The sequence below is a fragment of the Myxocyprinus asiaticus genome, chromosome 9, assembly GCF_019703515.2.
Source record: "Myxocyprinus asiaticus isolate MX2 ecotype Aquarium Trade chromosome 9, UBuf_Myxa_2, whole genome shotgun sequence".
In the NCBI taxonomy this organism is placed as follows: domain Eukaryota; kingdom Metazoa; phylum Chordata; class Actinopteri; order Cypriniformes; family Catostomidae; genus Myxocyprinus; species Myxocyprinus asiaticus.
In genome coordinates, this window is record NC_059352.1 from 14,069,328 (window position 1) to 14,087,876 (window position 18,549).

At 37.9% G+C, this 18,549-nt stretch overlaps 2 protein-coding genes across 4 annotated transcripts; both read left to right on the top strand.

The window, feature by feature from the left end:
• Positions 1–537: 537 nt before the first annotated feature.
• On the top strand, positions 538–10,378 carry LOC127446558 (protein transport protein Sec61 subunit alpha-like 1). Its single transcript, XM_051707570.1, has 12 exons — positions 538–683; positions 1,297–1,364; positions 1,448–1,513; positions 1,697–1,775; positions 3,748–3,879; positions 4,613–4,722; positions 5,128–5,281; positions 5,368–5,528; positions 5,898–6,095; positions 8,726–8,917; positions 9,038–9,114; positions 9,266–10,378. Exons 1-12 carry the CDS (start codon positions 677–679, stop codon positions 9,450–9,452), a joined length of 1,431 nt encoding a protein of 476 aa, XP_051563530.1. The 5' UTR covers positions 538–676; the 3' UTR covers positions 9,453–10,378.
• A 1,033-nt stretch (positions 10,379–11,411) lies between these two features.
• LOC127446564 (ER membrane protein complex subunit 3) lies at positions 11,412–17,735 on the top strand. 3 transcript variants are annotated; one of them, XM_051707584.1, is made up of 10 exons: positions 11,460–11,543; positions 11,785–11,871; positions 13,146–13,317; positions 13,440–13,497; positions 14,854–14,947; positions 15,050–15,154; positions 16,419–16,500; positions 16,589–16,668; positions 16,787–16,869; positions 16,989–17,735. In XM_051707584.1, exons 3-10 carry the CDS (start codon positions 13,163–13,165, stop codon positions 17,115–17,117), a joined length of 786 nt encoding a protein of 261 aa, XP_051563544.1. In that variant the 5' UTR covers positions 11,460–11,543; positions 11,785–11,871; positions 13,146–13,162; the 3' UTR covers positions 17,118–17,735. The 3 variants fall into 3 exon arrangements, with proteins under 3 accessions (XP_051563542.1, XP_051563544.1, XP_051563541.1); XM_051707582.1 differs by lacking the exon at positions 11,785–11,871 and having other exon boundaries at positions 11,412–11,543; XM_051707581.1 differs by lacking the exons at positions 11,460–11,543; positions 11,785–11,871 and adding an exon at positions 12,326–12,574.
• Positions 17,736–18,549: the final 814 nt, after the last annotated feature.

The following is an 18,549-nucleotide window of genomic DNA, read 5'->3' on the forward strand; positions in this document are numbered from 1 at the left end:
AAATTGAATTTAAAATACTTAATCAATAGTTAAAATATGAAAAATATATTTTTTTTACCTTCCGTACTGAGCAATTAGAGACAACTTCCGGGTCACTAACACCGCCCATTTTATACACGATAAATTGTACCAGAAACTATTTAGCAGAGACGGACCACTTCTATTAAAATAAATAGGAAATGCCAACGGATGTTAAAAAGGAAGTCCCGCCTTACAGGTAAAAGGCCAATCAGCTTTAAGATACAGAGATCGCCTGTCAATCAACTCTAGAACGCGCATGCGCATAAACTGAACCGGTCTTAAAAATTGCGTTTTAAGCGTAACCTTAGCTAAAAGAAGCACAATTTATGAAACAATTGTTGCCAGATATTACTGCTGATTTGAAATATGTCCGTTTTGAGAATTCCCGTCTTTCCCTATTCAATTAGATAGGAGCTGTACTGTTTTACCGCTTGTTTACATAGTAAATACCTGCCCAGCCTGCCCTTGACAGTTCCAAACATAAAGATGGCCGCTGAGTGGACTGACTTGACTTGAAAGCTCCTTTGGTTTTGCCTTACAGACACTGACGTGTATTTGTGCTCTGGGTGATGACGTGTCCCGAACACGCTCCTCATAGAGCCGCTCACTGGTGTCCACTAACTGCTAGACTTGGAACGAAATCAGGAGGGACATCATGGGCAGTGAGTCTTCAATATTTTAACGCAACATTATGTCCACCAACAATTACTTCAATATGTCCTTTAGTGCTATTTTAACAGATTTAATAGATTATTAGCTTCAACGCGTCATTTATACCCTGGCTTGGCCTGCACTGTGTTAAATGAGAAAGATTACCATGTATGTTTCGCTGTCGATATTTCCTGTGTTTTTTGTTGTTGTTTTAAATTCCGTTGCGAAAATGCACTAACTTTGATAGATTAATTTGCATAAATCTGAAGTTCAACTGATTGTAAAGGGGGCTAACTCAGCCAGCTAGTTCTGTGATCGTAAACTAACCTAAAAACAAATGCATGTTCATTAGCTGTCTTCAGTTTCTGTGCATTTCAAACTTCCTTATATTTCGTTAATTGTAATACATTGTAAGTCATTTATTAACAATGTGTAACATGGAAATAAAATGTTATTTGGGGTCGGCTTATTTTTCATGAACTGATTGAATGATGACGTTGCATGAGAGATTGAGGCAGTTGCCTGTATTCCACGTCGTCTTTTAGGATCGTGGCATTCTCATAATGTTCTTTTGTTAGGCATAAGAACTGTATATTTAATTGTAGTTCTTCTATTCTTTTATAGTTAAATTCCTGGAGGTGATAAAGCCATTCTGTGCAGTTTTACCTGAGATCCAGAAACCAGAGAGGAAGGTATGCAGCTCCATCTCCTTGAAACTTTGCTTTGTCTTTGTGGAATTTCAATGGTTCTAACAACTTGAGTCTCTTCCCTATAGATTCAGTTTAGAGAGAAAGTGCTATGGACTGCGATCACCCTGTTCATCTTTCTGGTGTGCTGCCAGGTATGTTTACTTTGATCAAGAACTAAAAAAAAAATAGTAATAATGAAATGAAGTTCGATGAAATCCCATTTATAATTGCACAGACCTCTCAAAGCAAACCGTATCTATGTTTGGCTACTTTTTACTCACTTGCTGAGATTGTAAACATTGGTTGAATTAAACGCCTTGATCTCTTTCCTTCAGATTCCACTCTTTGGAATCATGTCTTCAGACTCTGCAGATCCCTTTTACTGGATGAGAGTTATCCTGGCCTCCAACAGAGGTTTGTACACTGATTGGATCACAACATGACGAATGATTGACTCATGCATCAATAGCTGGTTAATGTTCATGTGGTTGCTTTATCTTAAATTATTTATTTGAATTAACGGAATGTTCCGGGTTCAATACAAGTTATGCTTAATTGACCGCATTTGTGCCATGATGTTGATAAAACAAAAACTATTTTTGACTCATAAAAAAAAAAAAAAGAAGCAAAAATTGCAGTTACCGAAAAGAGCTTCCAATGGAATTGAATGGGGCTGGTCCATAAATGCTAAAATACACATGGTTTTTAAAGTACAGCCACAAGATATAAACAGTATACACTGATGAGCCAAAACATTACGACCACCTGCCTAATATGCTGTTGGTCCTCCGCGTGCCAACAAAACTGCACCGACTCACCGAGGCATGGACTCTACAAGACCCCTGAAGGTGTTCTGTGGTATCTGGCCAAGACATTAGCAGCATATCCTTCAAGTCCTGTAAGTTGCGAGGTGAATCCGTGGATCAGACTTCTTGGTCTAGCACATCCCACAGATGCTCAATCGGATTGAGATATGGGGAATTTGGAGGCCAGGGCAACACCTTGAACTCTTCATCCTGTTCCTCAAACCATGGCAGGGTATATTAATCCTGCTGAAAGAGGCCACTGCCATCAGGGAATACCATTGCCATGAAGGGGTGTACCTGGTCTGCAACGATGTTTAGGTAGGTGGCATGTGTCAAATTGACGTCCACATGAATGGCCGGACACAGGGTTTCCCAGCAGAACATTGCCCAGTGCGGCTTGTCATCTTCCCACGGTGCATCCTTGTGCCATCACTTCCCCAGGCGCACACGTACATGGTCATCCACTTTATGTAAAAGAAAACGGGACTCTTCAGACCAGGCAACCTTCTTCCACTGCTCCAAGGTCCAGTTCCGACGCTCACATGCCCATTGTAGGTGCTTTTGACAGTGGACAGGAGTCATCATGGGCAGTCTGCAGCTACCCAGCCCCATATATGCAGCAGGGTGCGATGCACTGTGTGTTGACACATTCCTACCATAACCATCATTAAAATGTTCTATGTCTTGTGCCACATTATATAATTCTGTCGGTTCAGACCAGATGGAATAGCCTTCATTGTCCTTGTGCATCGATGAGCCTTGGGTGCCCAACACCATATTGCAGTTTTGTGGTTTGTTCCTCCTTGGACCTCTGTCGGTACATACTCACCACTGCTGACTGGGAGAACCCCACAAGCCTTGCCATTTCAGAGATGCTCTGACCCTGTTGTCTGGCCATAACAATTTGGCGCTTGTCATAGTCGCTCAGGTCTTTACTCCTGCCCATTTATCCTGCATTCAACACGTTGACTACTAGAACTGATTGTTTGCTTACCATCTAATCTACCCAGACCTTGACATGTGGCCTTGTTAGGAGATGACCAACGTTATTCGCTTCACCTGTGAGTGGTTATAATGTTTTGGCTCCTCAGTGTAAGTGTTAACATGATTTAAGCATGATATGGCAAGATCGCTTACTTGCCATATCAGGGTAAAATTATATGTAATATTACAACTTTGATGTAAACCCTGCAAGTGATTTTTATCCCACTTAAAGAATGCAGGAAAGAGATTATCACACACATCGTATTTAAAAAATATTGTCATTTATGTTCGAAGTTAGAAGATTCCCTGTATAATTAACTGCATTAGCTGAGATTTTCTATCAATACCCAGCCCTACAATATATAATACACATCTGTTTTCAATATGAATTCTGAGGAAATGTTGTGATGATTGGTGTTAAATAATTTTCAGCAATTTTGTGTACATTTCATTTGCTGTCATTAAATAGTACTACTATTAATGTTTTTACTGTATCATTGGCTGCCCTGCTTGTTATCGGCATTGGCCTTTGAAAACCATATATCATCTAGCCACTAGTTTCATATGCTCAGATGAAGCTTAATACTGTGTTTCAGGTACTCTGATGGAGTTGGGTATCTCTCCTATTGTAACATCTGGCCTGATCATGCAGCTGTTGGCTGGAGCTAAAATCATTGAGGTTGGAGACACCCCGAAAGACAGAGCACTCTTCAATGGAGCTCAAAAACGTAAGGCAACCCATCCCTCTTTTATTTGATTCTCATGCAGGTTAAAGGGATAGTTCAACCAAATACAAAAATTATCTAATTTTACTCGCACTCGCTCGATGGCGCTCGGAAGGGTCAAGACATGGATTAAACCACTGGAGTCATATGGATTACCATTAATCTGCCTTTATGTACTTTTTGGAGATTAAAGGTTTTGGTCCCCATTCACTTGCATTGTATGGACCTACAGAGCTGAGATATTCTTCTAAAAGTGCTACCTAGCTGTACAAGTTTCAGGTCTTTCGTATTACTCTGCAGTCTCTTACATAATAAAATCATTTGTACTCCGATCAATATTTAATTTCATGGTCATTTACTTATTTAGTAAGTAGCTATGTAATAAGCGGGATAATGTACAGTCAGACAGGCGTTCTCACAAAAAAAAAAAAAACCCTTCAGAATTAGGCTGATACAGCACCCCTCTGCTTCGTGTCGTGGACCTGATCACATTGTCCTGGTTTTACATTGCAATAATGACTGGCTGACTGTACATTCTCCTTTACTAATTGCACCTCTTTCCTGTGGTTTTTGAAACATCTCCCCAATTAAGTAGACAGCAGTGACTGAAACAAATGGAAAGGTCTAATGATGCTCTCGGTGCAGTATTGCTTGACGACAACCCATCTTTATGCCATCACTATATTTGTTTCTCAATGGCTTTGTAAGACATCTAACTATGCTATCTTTCCACCAGTCTTTGGCATGATCATTACCATTGGCCAGGCTATTGTGTATGTGATGACTGGCATGTATGGTGACCCTTCCGAAATGGGTGCAGGAATCTGCCTTCTCATCATCATTCAGGTTATTCTATGCTGCATTCTGTACATTTCCGCTCCGTATTTTTGAACTTAGGTAGCACATCTAGACACAGTTGTGTTCAAATATTTATCAACCATCACTACAAGATGAGACTTCTCTCTGGCAAACATAGTGACGATTGCCAAAACTGTTAAATTAATGTCTGTTTGCATTCACATCTGCAACAAAATGAGCATCATCATAGAGAGGAACATTGATTATAATCTTAAATCTGGTCAGTCTTGTTTAATGTGCTCTGTTTTGTAAAGAGATTGTTTTTTTTTGTTTTTTTTTAATGTTTCCTTTATTGGTGATCAGAATGCTTTGATGTGAAGTGCAAACTCTGTAAAGTGTTTAGTTGATTAGAGCATGGTTGGTCAGATCATGTTGATTATCTGTTCTCTGTAGTTGTTTGTGGCAGGTCTGATTGTGTTGCTGCTGGATGAGTTGCTGCAGAAGGGTTACGGCTTGGGCTCTGGTATCTCTCTCTTCATCGCCACCAACATCTGTGAGACAATTGTATGGAAGGCATTCAGCCCAACTACAGTCAACACAGGAAGAGGTATGAGTTCTGGAGCAAGATCTCATTTTGGAACATTGTTATGCCAGGTATTGTTTGTGATTGAATGTGTGTGTGTGTGCATTCAGGTACTGAGTTTGAAGGAGCCATTATTGCTCTGTTTCACCTGTTGGCTACTCGCTCTGATAAAGTGCGAGCTCTGAGAGAGGCCTTCTACAGGCAGAACCTGCCCAACCTCATGAACCTCATAGCCACTGTCTTCGTCTTTGCCGTGGTCATATACTTCCAGGTTAGTGGATTGTTACGTCAAAGGCTGTTCAGACCGAACGTGTTCTTGCACTAAAAATAGTTAGACACAGCACAACTAATATAACTCGTTCCGAAGACCAAAAATCAGTCAAAATGAGGTGATCCTGCGCGGGACATGGCACCATGGTCAAAGACGTCCATCATGGGGGTGCAAAAATGTCTAAATTCCTGATGTAATGTTGTCTCTTAAATTGTGATTCATGCGATGTTGTTTAACAACTGGCAAAAGGACTTTTTTTTTTCTTTGTCATACATTGCTTACAAATTAAAGCTTAATACAGTTGTGATTTAAGTTTAACATGCATATATGTACATGTATGTGCTAAGTATATTATTTCTTGTACCAAAGGGCTTCAGAGTTGACCTGCCCATTAAGTCTGCACGTTACCGTGGCCAGTACAACACGTATCCCATCAAGCTGTTCTACACCTCCAACATTCCCATCATCCTGCAGTCTGCTCTAGTGTCCAACCTGTACGTCATCTCTCAAATGCTTTCCACACGCTTCAGTGGAAACTTCCTGGTCAACCTGCTGGGAACCTGGTCTGTAAGTGACCCTTTCGCATTTCTCTTTTCTTTTCAATCCTTCCCGTCTTTGAAAAGCTTGAACGGTTTTTATTTAAGATTTATTTCAAGTTTAAAGTTATATTTTTCCATTTAAAAAAGATTTACTGTACACCTATAGAAATTACTTTTTACAAACATACTTGTACACTTTAATTATGTACATTTGCATGTAGGGATGCCGTGGTGTGAGTTTTTGATGGTTAGATTACTGCCTGAGATAAAATCTCGGTTAACCGGTTTTACGATTATTTGCTCATTTTCTTATGCAACAGCACCGATGCAAAGAAATGCATATCATATAACAATTGAATGTCTAAGTGGACGTATTTCTGGTGGATATGTAGATGCTAAGGGCAGCCATACAATAAGAAAACTGATAAATACACAAAAACGAAATAGGAGGTAATAAGACTCTCAAATCTAGGGCATGACAATGCTTATGCACATCCCAAACTCAGTTATGTGCTTCAGTGTAATCAGAGTGCTTCAAAAGTGCGTATAGGTTAAATGTAAGATTATTGTGGGTGCGCAACATGTAGTTCATGGCATCCAACAGATTTTTCTTCTGCATCAGTTTAAAGTAATCCTTTGTCTGTCAGACACCCCAACATGAAGAATCGGCTACAGACTCTATCAAAATACGGTCCACAGCATCTCACAAATAAACCTTTGGACTATGCATAATAACGGGAACATTGCTTACAGCAGGCGATTTAAAGTCCGATCATGACTAAAATTCACATTTATTGTTGGATGCGGTGAATATACACAAGCAGTGCTTTAACGAGGATGATTTAGATGCAACTTTTCAAGTTTACTCTCTGGGGCCTGGGTAGCTCAGTAGTCAAATACGCTGGCTACCACCCCTGGAGTTCGCTAGCTCGCTATTTCGAATCCCAGTGATTCCCAGCTGAGTGACTCCAGCCAGGTCTCCTAAGCAACCAAATTGGCCCGGTTGCTAGGGAGGGTAGATTCACATGGGATAAACTCCTTGTGGTCGCTATAATGTGGTTCGTTCTCGGTGGGGCGCATGGTGAGTTGAGCGTGGTTGCCGCGGTGGATGGCATTAAGCCTCCACATGCGGTATGTCTCCGTGGCAACGCGCTCAACAAGCCACGTGATAAGATGTGCGGGTTGATGGTCTCAGACGCGGAGGCAACTGGGATTCGTCCTCCGTGACCCGGACTGAGGCGAATCATTACGCCATCACGAGGACTTAAAAGCACATTGGGAATTGGGCATTCCAAATTGGGAGAAAAAAAAATAAGTTTACCCTTATAAATAACTACACACAAATGCACCACACGCTGTCAGCACGCTAAAGCATTACAAAAAGTGGCATCTTTAATTCATAACTCTAAAATCACCACACAGCTAAAAAATATTAAACTTACTAGTTTGTTGTTGGACGATTAGTGGAGCATCCTGTCCCGTTTGTAGAATGTGTGTCTTTCTAGGACTTCTGTCTGCTTGTTTTACATCTGTCATCTTTAGTCAGTCATTTAAATGCTGCCAAACAGCCGAATTACTTCGCTTTTTTTGATGGAGTCTGGTGTATTGAATTCCTCTCATATTTTGGAGTTTGTGTGCTTAAGCTTAAATTTCACGTGAATTGAAAGTTCACATTCAGTCTGCGGCACCTGACCATTAAAGCACCACGCGGCCACCATCTGTAACCATAGCAATAGCTGCCCTAACCACCCAGGCACAGGCAAAAGAGATAGGCTAACACTGAAAAACTATTTTATATTATGTATTTATACATTATATATATTATATATTTTGCCACGTGTAAAAGCATTTCACGGTTTTTAACCATGGATTCTAAATTCTTACGGTTAAATTAACGGTGACATTTTTATTTGCGGTTAATAGTAAAACCGTATACTCGCAGCATCCCTACTTGCATGATGTAGAGACTCTAGTAATATCGGAGTTCTAGAACAAGCTTATTTTTAGTGCTGTCATTCGATTACATTTTTTTTTAATCGCATAATTTTTCATAGTTAATCGCGATTAATCACAGATTTTGAAAGTGCCGAAATTTTACTCTATATACTTTCCTGTCAAAATACACCTAAGAAAACAAAACAATTTGTAACAACAATGCTTTAACATTTTCCAAACAAAGCCTTCCACAGTATAAATAGAAATGCACTAAAATGCACCAGTTCAAGTAAAACATTTAATTCATTAAACGTTTCACAATGTTTAAGTGTGAATTTGACTAATTGAAAGAACTATGCAACCATAAGTTAAGACGTCCTTTCCCCATCATTTGATCACTGACATGGCTGTTGTGTGTGTGTTTGTGGTGTGTGCGTCAGTGTAATGACTCTGGGCGGACACATTGACACATCACAAAGGTTCCGCCCTTCTCCAACCAGTGTTTATGCTGGTTTATGCTTTAGTAACAGTAAATGCGTTAATCGCAATTAAGCAGAATTTACACATTAAACTGTCTTTTTAATTAATCGCATTTGTTAATAGGTTATTTCTACAATGGTATCAGTAACCGAAAACTTTTTCATTAGCATAACACTGCATCCATGCAAAAACCATCTTGTTGCATATTTTAAAGTGTGCTTTTGCTTCTGTTTTTATCAACAGGACTCCTCAAGTGGAGGACCAGCTCGTGCTTACCCAGTTGGTGGTCTGTGCTACTACCTCTCTCCCCCAGAATCATTTGGCACAGTTCTGGAGGATCCAGTCCATGCTGTAATTTACATCATCTTCATGCTAGGGTCCTGTGCCTTCTTCTCGAAGACCTGGATTGAGGTGTCTGGATCCTCTGCAAAAGATGTAAGGGCATTAGATTATTCTGGCTTATTGGTCATGATTTGGTCATGGATATTGCAGAGCTGCACTGTAAGATTGACTTCTGTTTGAGCGGGTTTCAGATGTACTCTTTGCGTTACTTAGGTTGCCAAACAGCTGAAAGAGCAGCAGATGGTTATGAGGGGACACAGAGAAACTTCTATGGTCCATGAGCTCAATAGGTAAAACATGGCACATTCACACCATTTTAACTATGCTTGTATTAAGGCTGAAGTGCCTTTAGAAGTGACACACTTCAGCTTTAACGAATCAGCCATTGAATAACTAAAGAGTGTTGAATAATTACAACTCTTTTTCAAAATCTTTGTTTAGGTACATCCCCACTGCTGCAGCTTTTGGAGGACTGTGCATTGGTGGCCTCTCGGTTATGGCCGACTTTCTGGGAGCCATCGGCTCAGGAACTGGAATCTTGTTGGCCGTCACCATCATCTACCAGTACTTTGAGATCTTTGTCAAAGAACAGAGTGAAATGGGCAGTATGGGCGCTCTCATTTTTTAGTGAGGCCCTCTGTGACTACATCAGACTGACTGAACTTATGTGGTTTAAGTTCTTTTTATATATGATTTTTGTTTTATCAAATGCAAAATTCAATGCTCTACATCCAGGATGTTCTCCCACTGTGCATCTGATCTTGATCTTGACAGGTACTGAATTATGTTATGTTCTCCTGGGGAAAATTTGGCAGCGTAATATGTCAGTATTTAGCATGAGAATGTAACCATTCCTTATTTCCGCTTTCACCTTGAGATCGATCCTCAGTATTTTATTATTTTCTCTAGTTGGTACCTATCTATGGGTCTTTCTAATTCCATGTAATTCTATTTAAATACATAAATTAGTCTAGCATTAACCAAACAGAAAAGTATGGACTCATGCAACATGCTCAGATGTGATCTGCCTTTGATACGCCCTGGACTACCTACATTTGTCTCGGAGTATTTGAAGAGGTAAATACAATGTTATACTGACAATGGTTGATTCGGTGTAAATAAAAACAGATTTTTTAAAGGTATATGTGTGTGAACGTGCACATTTGCCTGTTGCGTTTTTTGTGGGCTGAGTGTATGAAAATGTGTGGTTGGTTGTTCACAATTTGCCTAAATTTAACTACAGAGAGGCTGTTATTGGGTTGGATCTTGGTTCGCTGAAAGAGTTTCCATTTATATTTATATCTGCTTTTTTCTTGTATCTACAAGCTATTTTAGAATTGTTTTGAGCATTTCAAACACAACTTGATAAGATATATAATTTAAGTTATCGCCCCATTTTGGTCTAATTAGCTATGATTTCTTTTATTGAACCAAAGGCTGCAGAAACTGCCTAATGATGAATTTTTCAGTGTTGATATGGGTGGGTTTGTAAAAAAGGAGTATGTCATGTGTTTTCTTATTCAGGCCACAGTAATAAAATATGTTGCAAACATTTTTGGAGTTCTGTTTTTGTACAATATGTTGAAAGTATAAGGTCTCATTTGGAGCATAAGTATTATTTTGGGGGGCTTAATTTTGTGTACTATCCTTTGAGTGGTCTCTTCCACAAATTTTATAAATCTAAAAAAATTAAAAAGTGTATGCTAACTACCAGCTTCTGTTAAAAACTTGCACACTGATTTGTACATAAATTTGTGCTTGACACTCTTGTCAGGGATGTATTGAGGGTTCAGGACATCTAGAATTAATGTCACCAACCATCACTTAATTATAAAGAAATTAGATTAAATAATGTGTAATGTATGTGATGTGAGTTGGTTGAATATAAAATGAAATCAGACAGCAAATATTTAAAACTCAATATGGCTTGACTTGTGGGAAGTTGACAAATATATGATATTAACATATCCTTCAGTGTGACAAACATGCTATACTTCAACTAAAACTATTTTAACAGTATTTTGCGAATTCCTTTGTTGTTATGCATGCAGATTTTATCCCTTCCATATTAATTGACTACAATATATATATTTAAAATAAATTTTTTGTTTTGTTTTTTAACAAATCACTTGCCATACCAAAGGATCATTTAAAATGGCATAGCGAAGGCAAAAATGTGCTTTAAAAAATTAAAATGGTGATAAACTTGAAATAATTAGTGACCGGTAATAGGACCTAAGATATTCACTTTCCATTTAGTACATTCATATACATTTAAACCTATAATCATTAGATCATATAAGTCCATAGACATGCTATTCTTTCAACTACTCTTTCATGCAGTACGTATTTTATTATGTTTGTATTAATTGAACACGACACAAAATAGCATGTGAAATAATGCACTGCATTTAAACATTTAATTGAAAAAATAAAAATACATTTGATGACATATTTAATGGATTATTTAGGTCTTTATTTTTGTATTAAGAAATGAATGAGTGGCAAATCAGATTTGAACTTTAATTATGAAAAGTTGAAAGAAATGACTTTTGTTCTGAAAAACTGTTCGCTGCTGGTGATTTCACATCTCTGCTGCAGCGGCTTTTGCCACAACCCTTCTAATCAATGGGGAACCTACAAGGTTAGCAGCTCCTTGCGTTGCAATGCATAATGCGCTGTTCCCATAGACATTAGCCCCGTCCACACACGCAACCAGGTAAGTTACAGGAAAATCGTTGGGTTGCCTTTACTGGTAAATGTACCATAATGTGCTGTTTATACATACCATCAAAATAGACATTTATAGGTACTAATGATACATCTTCGCATTAAAGAAATTTGCCAGAGCAAAATGTACTGGTATTTTCAGAAGGGTCGTGTTCACACATGACCAAACTGGAAATTGAAGGTAATTTTTTTTATTGAAAAGTATGTATGTGTGAACGCGACTATTCTAGGGAGGTACAATGGCAAGGAAACAAAGGGCCTTTTTCGAATGGACGTCTATGGAGGAGACGCTTCAGTGTGCTGAATAAACTGCTTTTGTGAGTTAACAGCTGATTACTTAATGAATTGGCCGCATGTCTTCAACATGTTTTACGTTAAAAATCCTTTTGGAATTAACTATTTGTGGCTTTCACTACGAAAAAATTGCTGTTTTATAAGAGAAGACACGGACAATTTTGCGACAGGTCGGTATCAGTTTACGGCTCTGACCATTCATTTGTATGGTACCCGCAAACAATGACTTAATTCTTAACACGCTATTTGACCGTTACCAAAGTCTCTCTAGCAAGTCAGTCCACTGTTGGCCATCTTTGGAACGCTCTCGGTAGGTTATTTCCAGTCATGCCAGTGCAGCTCCTATCTAGGGATTTCTTTCTTTTTTTTTTTTTTTTTTTACCTCATATTACGCTAAAAAACGCAATTTTCCCTGCTTGTATGGCTAACGCTGTATCTAAAAGGTGATTGGCTCTTTAAACAATAAGGCGGGACTTCCTTTCTACAGCTGTGATCGTTGGGCGCTCAGAGCTCCTTGGTTGTGTTCCAACTTCTCCCATTTATTTTAATAGAAGTGGCCCGTCTCTGCTAAATAATCTCTGCCGTTACGGTCTCTATTATGGTACATTTTTAGAAGTTATAGAAGATCTCTGGCTTTTAAAGTAGAAGCGGCTCGATGGTGTCGTATCCTGACTTAAGGCGTTACCGGGCTTCACTGAGATAAACTACGATTTAGTAAAAAACCAGGTATAATGCATTGATAAAGTCTTAATTGTCGCAACAGGAAGCGTCAAAAATATGGTATATTATATGGAAAGGCTGTAAATAAAATGTCACTAAATGATGCATCACCGCCATAAACCTGAGAGAAGGTTGTTAGCAACTAGCTAACCTCGATGCGACGTGACAGTGGTAGATCTGTACTATCTGAAGCACCTAATACTTCTCTGTTTTTGTTTTCTCTATGACACAAATCATGTAGTTTAGTAACGACACAAACTAACAATTAACAGCAGTGGTGTACAGTAACCTGCCAGAGTGAGTTCACTTTGGGTATTTAATCATTCATAATGAGTCTTAAAGGGATAGTTTACCCCAAAATGAAAATTATGTCATCATTTATTCACCCTTATGTTGCTCCAAATGCTAAGCCGTATTTTTTCTTCATGGAACACGAAGATATATGTTGGCAGAATGTTAGGAACTGACTGACTCAGTCACCATTCACTTTTATTGTATGGAAAAATCTGCAATGAAAGTGACTGGAGACTGATAGTCTCATACTAGATTTAAACTTTTTTTTTTTTGTCTGTCTTAGTATCTCTTCATAGAAACATGGCTGAGCCTGAGCTCCTGCTGGACTCCAATATTCGCCTTTGGGTTGTGCTGCCTATTGTGTTCATTACTTTTCTGGTTGGAGTGATTCGCCATTACGTCTCAATTCTTTTACAAAGTGATAAGAAGCTCACATTAGAGCAAGTTTCCGACAGGTAATATTCTTGACAGTATTATTGTGTTTTATTACCCAGAAATATTTATGGTTGTATTGTGCAGCCTTGCCATGTTTATAAACGAAAAAAAAAAAAACAATTGCTTCATGTTCTCTATACAGTCAGGTTCTAATCAGGAGCAGAGTGTTACGAGAAAATGGAAAATATATCCCCAAACAAGTGAGTCCATCCCATCACCTTTATTTATATATATATATATATATATATATATACACACACTGGTGGCCAAAAGTTTGGAATAATGTACAGATATTGCTCTTATGGAAAGAAATTGGTACTTTCACCAAAGTGGCATTCAACTGATCACAATGTATAGTCAGGACATTAATAACGTGAAAAATTACTATTAAAATTTGAATTTTGAACTTCTTAAACTACTTAAAAGAGTTCTCATCAAAAAATCCTCCACGTGCAACAATGACAGTTTTGCAGATCCTTGGCATTCTAGCTGTCAGTTTATCCAGATACTCAGGTGACATTTCACCCCACGCTTCCTGTAGCACTTGCCATAGATGTGGCTGTCTTGTCGGGCACTTCTCACGCACCTTACAGTCTAGCTGATCCCACAAAAGCTCAATGGGGTTAAGATCCATAACACTCTTTTCCAATTATCTGTTGTCCAATGTCTGTTTTTTGCCCACTCTAAACATTTCTTTTTGTTTTTCTGTTTCAAAAGTGGCTTTTTCTTTGCAATTCTTCCCATAAGGCCTGCACCCCTAAGTCTTCTTTTTACTGTTGTACATGATACTGGTGTTGAGTGGGTAGAATTCAATGAAGCTGTCAGCTGAGGACATGTGAGGTGTCTTTCTCAAACTAGAGACTCTGATGTACTTATCCTCTTGTTTAGTTGTACATCTGGCCTTCCACATCTCTTTCTGTCCTTGTTAGAGCCAGTTGTCCTTTGTCTTTGAAGACTGTAGTGTACACCTTTGTATGAAATCTTCAGTTTTTTGACAATTTCAAGCATTGTATAGCCTTCATTCCTCAAAACAATGATTGACTGATTGGTTTCTAGAGAAAGCTGTTTCTTTTTTGCCATTTTTGACCTAATACCTTAAGACATGCCAGTCTATTGCATATTGTGGCAACTCAAAAACAAACACAAAGATAATGTTAAGCTTCATTTAACGAACCAAATAATTTTCAACTGTGTTTGATATAGTGGTAAGTGATTTTCTAGTACCAAATTAGCAATTTAGCATGATTACTCAAGGATAAGGTGTTGGAGTGATGACTGCTTGAAATGGAGACTGTCTAGATTTGATCAAGAATTACTTTTTTCAAATAGTGATGGTGCTGGTTTTTTTTACATCAGTAATGTTCTTACTATGCTTTTTTATCAGCTGAATGCCACTTTTGTGAATCACTTTAATGTACCAATTTCTATAAGAGCAAAATCTGTACATTATTTAAAACATTTGGCTGCCAGCGTATACATTATATATACAGTTTTTGCTTAGAAAAGCTGCCTTTTTCTTCACGGCACTGAAACTGGATTATCTCTTTAAAAACTAGTCTTTCTTGATGAGAAAATTCTACTTCAATAATCAAGAGGATGGGTTTTTCAAGAAAACCAAAAGAAAGGTAGTCCCACCCTCTCCGATGACTGGTGAGGAATTGTTTTTGTTTTTATAAGAGCCTACTTTTTCAGCATAAAATAAATGCCAGGTTTGAGTGACAGTTAATGTGATGTTGTTATTTACTTTTTTAGATCCCAGCATGCTGACAGACATGATGAAAGGCAATGTGACAAATGTTCTTCCAATGATCCTTATTGGTGGTTGGATCAACTGGACCTTTTCTGGGTTTGTCACAAGTAAGAGATTCAATTTTCCAACCTTATTAAACCACATTGCTTCTTTTAGTAGCCAAAAATGTACTTTTTTTTTCTTATTATTTTTCTGATTTAACATTATATATCTCAGGGTGTGAATAAGGTAGCTCTGATTCCAATCATGTCACCTATACCTGAGTACAATTTTGGGTGATACAACAAAGCAATCAAAAGTTATAGCATTACAAACAAATAAAATATAATAATTGTACATAAAACTAATTACACATGCAAATACAACAGTGACTAAAGTTATGATCTCTTTCTAAAGCATGCAGGCATGAGTAACGAGATCTCATTCAGTTCCATTCTGTCATTTGAGCCATCATTGAGTCTGTGTCATGTACTTGGCGCCATCTTCTGTTGGCCATATGTAATTAGCGTGAACGATCCTCTCTGCCCATATTTGGACGACTTCCACCTCTGGTTGCAGTGATCTGAATCCTAATACGATTGGTTTAGTGTTCCATGATGCTGGACAACATACTACATCATTTCTGATCAAGTCATCTGATCTGGGAAAGATAATGTATTTTAGCCAGATAGCACATTATGTGCTGTGTGCACATTGTGCTTCATGTGGATTATCTGATGATCTGTGCATCCGATTACATTGTGTGTGGACTCGTTTTAAAGACAATCACCTCCTCTGTGATATTTTTTGTTCTGTTTATTTTTCGTGAAGGTATAAATGCAAACACGGCGTAGAAGCAACACTTGTTTACATGTAACATGTATGTCAAAGACATACTTAGCTATTACTCACTATATATTTTTGTATGCGAGTAAGAAAAAAAATTGTCTGGTTGTATTCTACTCTCTGGGATCTTTCCAATGACATATGACATGGCTATGTGATCAGTTTGATGTTTTTACCGAATACGATAATATGTGCAGTGCAAAATTATTTATAAATTATCAAAACGGAACACTTCTGATTTGTCTGCAAATTTAAAAGCACTTTTTCTGTTTTGGTCCTTTGGGCCTACGTGCATTGTAATGTACAGCTTCTTAGCTTTAAAACGATACCTATTTTGTGTTGTCAAGACTAATATAAATATTTTAATAATTTTTCTTGCAGGCCCATCTGGGCTTAAAGAGTTAAATTATTACTTTAACTGTTGTATTCTGTCTATTGACTAACCATTAATGATTTACAGTGTACAGCAGTTTGAATATATTTCTTGTAGTTCATTCTCAACACAGAACTTGCCATAACACATTTAAAAAATGTTTTTCTCCCAAGCAAAGGTACCTTTTCCTCTCACACTCCGCTTCAAACCGATGCTGCAGCAGGGAATTGAGTTGCTCTCACTAGATGCATCCTGGTTAGTTCTCTCACACATGCATATATTTATAATCTTTTTTTCATCCAAAGCTTTGTCTGTAAAGGTTTCTTGCTGTATACGTCCATAGGGTGAGTTCAGCATCTTGGTACTTCCTAAATGTCTTTGGTCTCAGAAGCATGTATTCCTTAATCCTGGGACAAGACAATGGTAAATGCAGCATGGACTTGATTGTTAGAATATTATGGAAAATATTCTGAATGTCTGATGCATTTGTATCACATTTGGGGTGAAATATGCATGTATTTATTTTTTTTATTTGCTACAGGTGCAGATCAGTCTCGTATCATGCAGGAGCAAATGAGTGGTGCTGCAATGGCAATGCCTGCAGACACAAACAAAGCTTTCAAGGTATCTCAGAAATTGTGTACTATGCCCCAACTCTGTTAAATTGTTGCCAGAATGCTAGTTTTGTATTATATGTAGTCCTCAATCTGTATGCAAGTTAACTGAACTTTTTTTCTTCTTAGGCTGAATGGGAGGCATTGGAGTTGACTGACCACCAGTGGGCCTTGGAGAATGTTGAGGAGGATCTAATGAGCAAGGACTTGGACCTGTCTGGGTTGTTCAGCAAAGACTTGCCAACAGGCATCTTCTAAGTGCCTGTTCACTACTGAGAGATTTTGGATGACCTCACCAAATCAGAATAATAGTGACTTGATTGAACTACTGGACTTGCTTTGGAAGTGATGGAAAACTTCAGATGTTTCCTAGAAAGTGTCATAAACCTCATTGCAGACATATTACATTTTGTGTCAGATGCATGCACCATTCCTTCCATTGTTTATTTTGCTTGGACACAAATGATAGAGTATGACAAAAGGTTATTTAAGCTTAAAGCTGTATGGTTTATGTCTTGCAAAATGCAACCGAAACATTTGCAGTGTATCCCATAGTGTAGCGTGTTACTAGGTTTTCTTGAAAACATTCCTTAATTATGAGTATCTTTATTTTTGTTTTAACACTTAGATATGCATTTTTAAATTTTGTTTTAGGAGCCCTGCATTCCCTGGGAAAGTAGGCAGATTAGCAGTTTTAGGAAGAAATTTAACATTAAAAATGGACCAGTCCATTACTTCAGTTACATAAATAGTATATGCTACTATAGTTAGTCTGGTGTTGATAGATGCTTTCTTTTGGTGCCAATAATCAACCATGCACTGAGTGTGTAGTGAAAAAGACCTTTGGCAATCAAACAATAAATTCAGTAGATTTACCTCATGTGTAGAAAACAAGGTTTATTGGTATGTTTAATATTTATTTGATTTGTTTTTCAACATGTTCACCTTCAGTTTTGTCAAATAAAATGTCACTGCATTTATAGAAATGTTGCATTCATGACACAGGCTGTTTTACATAACACTGATGATAATTCTTCATTAATTGAATTAATTTAAACTCTTACCAGTGGTGATTGCACATACTGGGATTGTTCACAAAAAATGAAAAATCTGTCAGCATTTACTCACCCTCATGTTTTTCCAAACCCGTATGACTTACTTTCTTCTGTAAGTCAAAAAAAGATGTTTGGTCAAATGATAGGGACTGACAGCCTCGATCACTTTAATTGCATATTTGTTTTCCATGTAATGAAAGTGAATGGTTATTGAGACTCACTCCACTAACATCATGTGTGTTCTAAGGAAGAAAGCAATTTGGGTCTGGAGCAACATGAGGGTAAATAAATGATGACAAAATGTATTTTGGGTGAACTATCAATTCGAATCTACAAGTAAAGATCAAAGCAATAGGAAAACAATTTCAGGTATGATATCCCTGCTAGGAGGGGAGCTTTTTACCAGCAGGGATGTGAATGTGCATGATCAAGTATCCTTCCTTCCAGACTTCATTAAAACATCTAAAGTTGTTTTTAGAATATTGAATATGTAATATTTGTATTAATTTATTTTGACTGGCCGCCCCTCGTCGCTTCAGAAGAAATAATACCATGAAAGCGCTACTGACAAATGCATGTAAACAACTAGTTCACTTTGTTCAGCTTGATTGCGCGCTCCCTCCACCGCTGCGCGT

Bases quoted from the DNA above. Each gene is read 5' to 3' on its own strand.
- LOC127446558 (XM_051707570.1), top strand. The intron at 1,365-1,447 runs GTATGCAGCTCC...TCTTCCCTATAG, and splicing joins TCCAGAAACCAGAGAGGAAG to ATTCAGTTTAGAGAGAAAGT. The intron at 5,282-5,367 runs GTATGAGTTCTG...GTGTGCATTCAG, and splicing joins TACAGTCAACACAGGAAGAG to GTACTGAGTTTGAAGGAGCC.
- LOC127446564 (XM_051707582.1), top strand. From the start codon at position 13,163: ATGGCTGAGCCTGAGCTCCTGCTGGACTCCAATATTCGCCTTTGGGTT. The intron at 14,948-15,049 runs GTGAGGAATTGT...TTACTTTTTTAG, and splicing joins CCCACCCTCTCCGATGACTG to ATCCCAGCATGCTGACAGAC. The intron at 16,870-16,988 runs GTATCTCAGAAA...TTTTCTTCTTAG, and splicing joins ACACAAACAAAGCTTTCAAG to GCTGAATGGGAGGCATTGGA.